This window comes from Salmo salar, chromosome ssa16 (assembly GCF_905237065.1).
Source record: "Salmo salar chromosome ssa16, Ssal_v3.1, whole genome shotgun sequence".
Taxonomy (NCBI): Eukaryota; Metazoa; Chordata; class Actinopteri; order Salmoniformes; family Salmonidae; genus Salmo; species Salmo salar.
The window spans coordinates 68,547,848-68,556,943 of NC_059457.1; the positions used below are offsets into that span (position 1 = coordinate 68,547,848).

At 45.4% G+C, this 9,096-nt stretch overlaps 1 protein-coding gene across 3 annotated transcripts; it reads left to right on the top strand.

Moving 5' to 3' along the window:
• Nucleotides 1-421: 421 nt before the first annotated feature.
• LOC106574427 (metalloreductase STEAP3) lies at nucleotides 422-9,034 on the top strand. 3 transcript variants are annotated; one of them, XM_045697637.1, is made up of 6 exons: nucleotides 422-615; nucleotides 1,251-1,750; nucleotides 2,071-2,598; nucleotides 2,816-2,980; nucleotides 4,374-4,424; nucleotides 7,519-7,786. In XM_045697637.1, exons 1-5 carry the CDS (start codon nucleotides 576-578, stop codon nucleotides 4,377-4,379), a joined length of 1,239 nt encoding a protein of 412 aa, XP_045553593.1. In that variant the 5' UTR covers nucleotides 422-575; the 3' UTR covers nucleotides 4,380-4,424; nucleotides 7,519-7,786. The 3 variants fall into 3 exon arrangements, with proteins under 3 accessions (XP_045553593.1, XP_014005784.1, XP_014005785.1); XM_014150309.2 differs by lacking the exon at nucleotides 4,374-4,424 and having other exon boundaries at nucleotides 7,519-9,034; XM_014150310.2 differs by lacking the exon at nucleotides 4,374-4,424 and having other exon boundaries at nucleotides 614-803; nucleotides 7,519-9,034.
• The last annotated feature ends 62 nt before the right edge of the window (nucleotides 9,035-9,096 follow it).

Genomic DNA, 9,096 nt, shown 5'->3' on the forward strand with positions numbered 1-9,096 from the left:
ATCATCAATAACCACCATTTACAAATGGATAGAAAATGGACAAATGTAGGTTATGTGAGTAGAGAGAGACAGGTGAAACCATGTAAGCCTGAAGGATACATTTAACCTTCTACAGCTGCCAAAGGCAGACTGATGAACAAGTGTTGACAGCCTCTGACCTGCAGTCAAATATCCCTTTTACTTTTAGTGGGCCTATGTTTTTAATTTACAGTAAATCAATCCCAGGGCTGACTTTTAACAACAGCATTTAAGATCCCCATGGAAAATAAACTTGTGATACAGCAAGCCAAACATCCAATGTAAAATGAATGCACCACAGAGAACATATTGAAAGAAAAATCCTAAATACCCACAGACACTGCAATCAATTTACATAAGAGTCAGAGCTTTTTAGAACCATGTTAACAATGGGTTGACTACTGTCTTCTTGATAGGAATAACGTATACTGTTGCGACTGTTAACTGAATGGCCTAGCCTACCGTAGGCCAACTCTCATGTCAGTTTGGGGAAGAACTTATCTTCTTCACACAGAGGGGGCGGTTGGGGCGGGGACGGATTTCTGAGTCACAAAGTTATGAGCGCAAGACAAAAATACACAGACGTCAAGAAAGGAGGTGAGCCAAACAACATGAATTCAACAGTAATTTGTGGCTACTGTTTTGCTGTAGCTAGTTAGTTAAAGTATACATAGGACATTTTTAGAAGTTGACCAAGTTTGTCGAAAAAAGTTGGTAGTTCCGTGTTCTGTATTTTTGGGCAAAAAGTTAGCTAGCTAGCATTGCGTTCAATCAAGCAAGAACAGGTAGGTAGCCTGCTCAGCTAGCTAACTGTTAGCTAGCTAACAGTTCTAACTGTTAGCTAGCTAAGTAAATTAGCGTTCGCTCTCCTTTGTGCAGGAGTAACGTTAGCTAGCTATAATATAAATATGCGCAGCCATGGCTTCAATACCTCAATGTCTAAGTATTGAGGTGTACACAAATAAAGGATGTCTAGCTAGTAACTCCGCTAGCCTAGTAGTAGTAGTAGTAGTAGTAGTAGTAGTAGTAGTAGTAGTAGTAGTAAGTTCGCTAGCCAGTTAATAAATCAGTTATAAAGCAGGTTGCATTAGCTAGCTAGTTTGCCAGTTGAACCAAGTAGTACATCAGTGTTAGTTTGTCAATAACAAATCATCTTTACATTGAATGCTGCACAGACACAATTGTCTGTTGATAGACATTTTACAATGTTAGCGACCATTCGTTTTTTTCAGCTCAGGACAGGATGCCCCAGGAGGAGATGAAGAAGCCTCTTATACTTGGTGGTGCCAGCCCCAGACACCTCAAAACCTCAATTTCTGATCCAAGTACCCCCTTGGTTGGCATCATGGGCACAGGTGACTTCTCCCGCTCCTTAGCCACCAGGCTGGTAGCCTCTGGGTACCGGGTGGTGGTGGGCAGCCGCAACCCCAAGCGCTGTGCCTCCCTCTTTCCCGAGGAGGCTGAGGTGACCACCCAGCACCAGGCTGCCACCCAGGCCGACCTGGTGTTCGTGGCCCTCTTCCCCGAGCACTACTCCACCCTGGCTGGGCTGAGGGAGCCGCTAGTGGGGAAGACTCTGGTGGATGTTAGTAATGGTACTAAGATCAACAGGGATAAGCAGTCCTACGCGGAGCAGCTGGCCAATATCTTCCCAGAGAGCAGTGTGGTGAAGGCCTTCAATGTGATCTCGGCCTGGAGCCTGCAGACGGGGCCAAGGGACGGCAGCAGACAGGTAAAGCCTAAGTCCTCTGCACACACAGCAGTGCCAGAGAAGACAGACAGACATTACTACTCTGAATTACATTTGGACGTACTGTTTTCCAGTTTTTTGCTCCAAACCGGACAATGTCCACAGTTTATGTAATGTTACATGTTTCACACATTCTCATGTTGCAACCATATTATCACAGGTGTTGGTCATATGGTGTTATTGTAGCTAAACTATGTGATGTAGGCTATTGGTAAAGTATCGTGTCTCTTCAGTTGGGTTCTCCTTGGTGAATGTTCCCTTCCTTGACACTCTTCTGTGACACTCGCCTCTTTACTATCCAGGTGCTGATTTGCAGTGACAGTAGTAGGGCCAAGAGCGCTGTACTCCAGATCTGCCGCAGTCTTGGCTTCATCCCTGTTGACATGGGCCGCCTCTCCTCTGCCCAGGAGATAGAGAACACCCCCCTGTACCTCTTCCCCTCGTGGCGCGTCCCATGTCTCTCCACCCTCTGCCTCTTCTTCTTCTTCTATGCCTACAACTTCCTTCGTGACGTCGTCCACCCGTACGCCACGGCAGGGAAGAGCAAATTCTACAAAATTCCGGTGGAGATGGTAAATGTGACACTCCCCTCGGTGGCCTTGGTGACCCTGGCTCTGGTCTACCTGCCCGGCCTTGTGGCTGCCTTCCTGCAGCTGTCGTGGGGCACCAAGTACAGGCGTTTCCCCAACTGGTTGGATCGCTGGCTGCAGCAGCGGAAGCAGTTGGGCCTCTGTGCCTTCCTCTGCGCAGCGCTGCACGCCGTCTACAGCCTGTGTTTGCCCATGCGCAGGTCTGCTCGCTACAATCTTCTCAACACTGCCTTCAAACAGGTGAGAAAAGCATCAGTAAACTATTTCTAAATAGTTTAGCCTACATACTATTAATGAATTAGTATTGAATTATAAATGTATAGTTCTAAAGCATTTAAAAACATTACAACTCATCAGCATTTAGAACGTTTTCAATATGGTAAAACATTTGTAATGGCTTATTCATAGTGTAACCACCTGACATCACAGTAAGCAACAATGTGTGTTTACTGTGCAGGTGAAGGTAGGCCAGGAAGACTCGTGGGTAGAGGAGGAGGTGTGGAGGATGGAGCTGTATCTGTCTATAGGCATCCTGGCCCTGGGCCTGCTCTCTCTGCTGGCTATCTCCTCACTGCCCACCGTGGGCAACTCGCTCAACTGGAGGGAGTTCAGCTTCGTACAGGTCAGCACATTTGCACAGACACCTTTTCTGTGTACATGAGCAGTAGTTCAATGAAGCAGTCAAAGACTGGCAAAACAAATCAACATTGTAGCCTACTGTAGAAAGACAACCTCTGAGCTGTGTGTGTCAACTCTTCTCCTCGCATGCCACGGAATTCATAAAGGGGGAACTTTACTATTATGGTTCCATTTTCCAGGGATTTGTCCTTCTTTGGAGCGTTTAGAACTTTCCCTTCATATGTATGCTAAGCTGATCCAGTCGGCGCCAGATTAGTCACATGCTGCTAGTCCGTGTGATAAAAGGCCTGTGTTCTGCTTGGCCTGTCAGAATGGCCTGTCTGCCTACAGCCCGAAGCCGCAGTAAAACATTTGAGCATTATTCTCCATCAAGATTACAGTCCTGCAGTCCCTTAAGCTTGCAGCGAGCCAGACAGTGTAGTGTGTTCAGTCCGGCTGATTCGTAGTGCGGACGACAGACGGCCGTCGCTTTAAGTGAGTTAGGCTGGTATTAGGAACTGTTAACTCGCACTGACTCTTAACAGAGCCTTGTATAATTATTGGTAAAATTAGATACATTAAGTATTTTAAGTAATACACGTATACTGTACAAAAATATAAACGCAACAATTTAAAAGATTTTACTGAGTTAGTTCTCATAAGGAAATCAGTCAATTGAAATAAATTAATTAGGCCCTAATCTATGGATTTCACATGACTGGGCAGCAGTGCAACCATGGGTGGGCCTGGGAGGGCGTAGGACCACCCACTTAGCAGCCAGGCCCACCCACTGGGGAGCAAGGCCCAGCCAATCAGAATGAGTTTTTCTCCACTAAAGGGAAATTATTACAGGCAGATGCACCCCCCTCAGACGATCCCGCAGGTGAAGAAGCAAGATGTGGAGGTTCTGGACTGGTGTGGTTACACGTGGTCTGCGGTTGTGAGGCCGGTTGGACGTACTGCCAAATTCTTTAAAACGACATTGGAGGCAGTTTATGGTATAGAAATTAAGATTAAATTATCTGGCAACAGCTCTGGTGGACATTCCTGCAGTCAGCATGCCAATTACACGCTCCCTCAACTTGAGACATCTGTGGCATTGTGTTGTGTGATAAAACTGCTCATTTTAAAGTGGCCTTTTATTGCCCCCAGCACAAGGTGAACCTGTGTAATAATCATGCTGTTTAATCAGCTTCTTGATATGCCACACCTGCCAGGTGGATGGATTATCTTGGCAAAGGAGAAATGCTCACTAACAGGAATGTAAACAAATTTGTGCACAACATTTGAGAGAAATACACTTTTTTTGTGTATGGACATTTTCTGGGAATTTTTATTTCAGCTTAGGACCAACACTTTACATGTTGCGTTTATATTTTTGTTCCGTGTATATTTAGGGATGAGGATGAAATGGGTGAGTCACGACTGAACCTTCCCACCTGGCAAGGGTAATTATAATTCAGCTGCTCTCTGTAGTGCCCTGTACTGTGCTAATAATTAGAGGGAACACACACACACGGACACAGACACACACACACACACACACACACACGCTGACTACAGGGGCTCATTAAGGACAAATGTTGAGCTTGTAGGTCATACTGTTCCCTTGGGCCTCTTTACTACACTCGTGCTTCCATGATGAGCTAATATACTGCACATATAATATACCACTCAAATCACCACTTCCTTTCACCTCACTAAGATGTTGAGTTATTAAAAGGTTATGTAGAAGGTTCAAAGGTCAACAATCATCTCCCAGGTGTTCTGTACATCTGGGTACGCCAACTTCATTTGCATTTAGTCTTTCATAAAGGGGTTTGATTGGCTATGTATTGGGGGGGGGGGTTTATAATAATTTCAAGAGTTATTAAGTTGCACTGGATAAGAGCGTCTGCTAAATGACAAAAAAAAAGAAAAAAGTTTATAACCCAGAGGTGGCGCTCCTAGTGGCCGGGGACTTTAATGCAGGCAAACTTAACCAGAAGAAAATAACTCTAGACCACCTTTACTCCACACACAGAGATGCATACAAAGCTCTCCCCCGCCCTCCATTTGGCAAATCCGACCATAATTCTATCCTCCTGATTCCTGCTTACAAGCAAAAACTAAAGCAGGAAGTACCAGTGACTCGCTCAATATGGAAGTGTTCAGATTAAGCGGATGCTACGCTACAGGACTGTTTTGCTACCACAGACTGGAATATGTTCCGGGATTCATCCAATGGCATTGAGGAGTATACCGCCTCAGTCATCGGCTTCATCAATAAGTACATCGACGACATCGTCCCCACAGTGACCGTACATACATATCCCAACCAAAAGCCATGGATTACAGGCAACATCCGCATCAAGCTAAAGGTTAGAGCTGCCGCTTTCAAGGATTGTGACACTAATCCGTACGCCTATAATAAATCCCGCTATGCCCCCAGACAAACCATCAAACAAGCAAAGCATCAATACAGGAATAAGATTGAATCCTACTACACCGGCTCTGACGCTCGTCGGATGTGGCAGGGCTTGAAAACTATTACGGACTACAAAGGGAAACCCAGAAGCGAGCTGCCCAGTGACGCGAGCCTTCCAGACGAGCTAAATGCCTTTCATGCTCGCTTCGAGGCAAGCAACACTGAAGCATGCATGAGAGCACCAGCTGTTCTGGATGACTGTGTGATAACGCTCTCAGTAGCCGATGTGAGCAAGACCTTTAAACAGGTCAACATTCACAAAGCCGCGGGGCCAGATGGATTACCAGGACATGTACTCAAAGCATGCGCAGACCAACTGGCAAGTGTCTTCACTGACATTTTCAACCTCTCCCTGACTGAGTCTGTGATAACTACATGTTTCAAGCAGACCACCATAGTCCCTATGCCCAAGGAAGCAAAGGTAACCTGCCTAATTGATTACCGCCCCGTAGCACTCACGTCGGTAGCCATGAAGTGCTTTGAAAGGCTGGTCATGGCTCACATCAACAGCATCCTCCCGGATACCCTAGACCCACTCCAATTCACATACCACCCCAACAGATCCACAGATGACACAATCTCAATTGCACTGCACACTGCCCTTTCCCACCTGGACAAAAGGAACACCTATGTGAGAATGCTGTTCATTGACTACAGCTCAGCGTTCAACAGCATAGTGCCCATGGGCTCATCACTAAGCTAAGGACCCTGGGATTAAACACCTCCCTCTGCAACTGGATCCTGTACTTCCTGACCGCCCCCAGGTGGTAAGGGTAGGCAACAACATCTCTACCACGCTGATCCTCAACACTGGGGCCCCTCAGGGGTGTGTACTTAGCCCCATCCTGTACACCCTGTTTACCCACGACTGCGTGGCCAAACACGACTCCAACACCATCATTAAGTTTGCTGACAAAACGGTGGTAGGCCTGATCACCGACAACGATGAGACAGCCTATAGGGAGGTCAGAGAACTGTCAGTGTGGTGCCAGGACAATAACCTCTTCTTCAATGTGAGCAAGACAAAGGAGCTGATCGTGGACTACAGGAAAAGGCGTGCCAAACAGGCCCCATTAACATCAACGGGGCTGTATGGAGCGGGTTGAGAGTTTCAAGTTCCTTGGTGTCCACATCATCAACGATCTATCATGGACCAAACATACCAAGACAGTCGTGAAGAGGGCACGACAACCTTCTCCCCCTCAGGAGACTGAAAAGATTTGGCATGGGTCCCCAGATCCTCAAAAGGTTCTACAGCTGCACCATCGAGAGCATCCTGACAGGTTGCATTACTGCCTGGTATGGCAGCTGCTGGGGATTTGAATGTAAGGTGCTACAGAGTGTAGTGCGTACGGCCCAGTATATCACTGGGGCCAAGCTTCCTGCCATCCAGGACCTATATAATAAGCGGTATCAGAGGAAAGCCCATAAAATCATCAGACTCCAGTCACCCAAGTCATAGACTGTTTTCTCTGCTACCGCACAGCAAGCGATACCAGAGCGTCAGGTCTAAGACCAAAAGGCTCCTTAACAGCTTCTACCCCCAAGCCATAAGACTGCTGAACAATTAATCAAATGGCCACCAGACTATTACATTGACCCCCCCCTTCATTTGTTTTGTACACTGCTGCTACTCGCTGTTTATTATCTATGCATAGTCACTTCACCCCTACCTACATGTACAAATTAATCTGTACCCCCGCACACTGACTCGATAATCTGTACCCCTGTATATAGCCTCGTTATTGTGTTACTTTTTATTATTTTCTACTTTAGTTTATTTGTTAAATATTTTCTTACCTCTATTTCTTGAACTGCACTTTTGGTTAAGGGTTTGTAAGTAAGCATTTCATGGTAAGGTCTACAGTTGTTGTATTCGGCGCATGTGACAAAGTTTGATTTGAAATTGGCCATCACCATCAGATCTCACGACCTGACATTGTATTGAATAAAAAAGCTGGATTTCAAACCAAATTAACTTGTAGTGAGTACATCTGAAGCCGGCTATCACCCAGATTCAGTTCAACTCAAGAAAGTTATTAATTATCATGGTCCTCTCTCTTTCTCCCCTCCAGTCCAGACTGGGCTACATGGCCCTGTTGATGGCCACCCTCCACACGCTGACCTACGGCTGGGACCGGGGCTTGGACCCGGAGCAGTATCGCTTCTACCTCCCTCCCACCTTCTTGCTGGTGCTGGCCCTGCCGCTGGCTGTGCTGCTGGGGAGGCTGGCTCTGTTCCTGCCGTGCGTGGCTCTCCGGCTGAGTCGTATCAGGAGAGGTTGGGAGAAAAGCCGAGCCATACGGTTCACACTGCCTGAGGACGAGCGTAACGGGCTTTCACAGGAGGACATCAGTAATGTTTGAGAGAGATGCTTGGTTTAGTCTTACATGCAGGATTGAATGAAGGAAGCATGGAAAACACACACACACACACACGCAGGCAAGTGGAGATGGGAGAGAAGTACTGACAGTGTCATATAAAGGGATGTAATGTCACCAACAGTAACCTTATGCATCAAAAGTAATTTAGGGATTTCATTGGCCTTTGTTATACTAGTGAACGTGCTTCTTTTTTGGTAGACATGTCATCTATAGCACTACCATTTAACTTGGTATATTTATCAAGAGAAATTAACTATGTTTCTATTGCTCACTAAGACTCCGGCACATGTACAGTGATGCATTTTGGAGATTACTATTATAGTGCTACTTTTAATTTGCTGCCACTACTCTCTTTAACTAAACTGGAAACCAGACATTGTCATTGTCTTTCTACTGGTTTCTTAGCCAGTCAGATACTGGGCATCCAATGCTATCAGGTAAAAAAACAACAACCTTGTACTGTCTCAGGCTTTCACTTCAACGTGAGGGAAGCCTGGGCATCCGACACTGTAGTTGTAGTGCTGTTAGATGCCTCTGTTCTGTCTGTCTGCCCTGCTCGCGGCTGAATCTGGCTCAGCTGTCTGATTTGCCTGCCCTGATGCTATGGTCAGTCAGAGCTAAAATGTTGCACCTCACAGCAATGTCATCGGTTGTGGTGTCATGCCTGGTTCTGCTGTGTAATCACTTCTTACTGCTGCATCGGCGATGTGTTAAAAAAATAGACCTATATCATTTTTGCCTTAGGCTATTGTTGCATTGTTTTGATGCGTCAATGAATGCACTATAATGTTTATGCTTTACCTTGTCAGAGTCTTTCAAAGATCAAATGTGTACCAAAGATTGTGAAAATATATTGTCGAAGATTGTAAAAATGTACTATCGAGTCCCAAATTGCTGCTGGCACCAAACCCAATCAAGGATGGCTCATGTTTTGTTTTTGTGTTGAAGTTACACTGTTATAGGTATAATTAAATATGATGACATTGTATAAAATGTACTAATTTTATTGAACAATCAAACTAACCTGCTGTCATGGTGACTCTATGGTACATGTGAAATTGTAAGAGCTATTTTATATTCTGACTGTTACATTTCTTCTTCTGTTAAATGCAATAAGTTCCATAGGTTATCCACAAAATTAAATCAAAGACATGTATATTCTGATAGTGCTTATTGGCAGAATAAACACACTATTTTCCACAATTTACCCATTCTTTGTTATGCAGAAGTTCATGAATGTATTTAATTGCCACTCACTATCCTTACTGA

Excerpts from the sequence above, each read along its gene's own strand:
- LOC106574427 (XM_014150309.2), top strand. The coding sequence starts at position 576 with ATGAGCGCAAGACAAAAATACACAGACGTCAAGAAAGGAG. Across the intron at positions 616-1,250 it reads CACAGACGTCAAGAAAGGAG|CTCAGGACAGGATGCCCCAG; the intron begins GTGAGCCAAACA and ends CGTTTTTTTCAG. Across the intron at positions 2,981-7,518 it reads GGGAGTTCAGCTTCGTACAG|TCCAGACTGGGCTACATGGC; the intron begins GTCAGCACATTT and ends TCTCCCCTCCAG.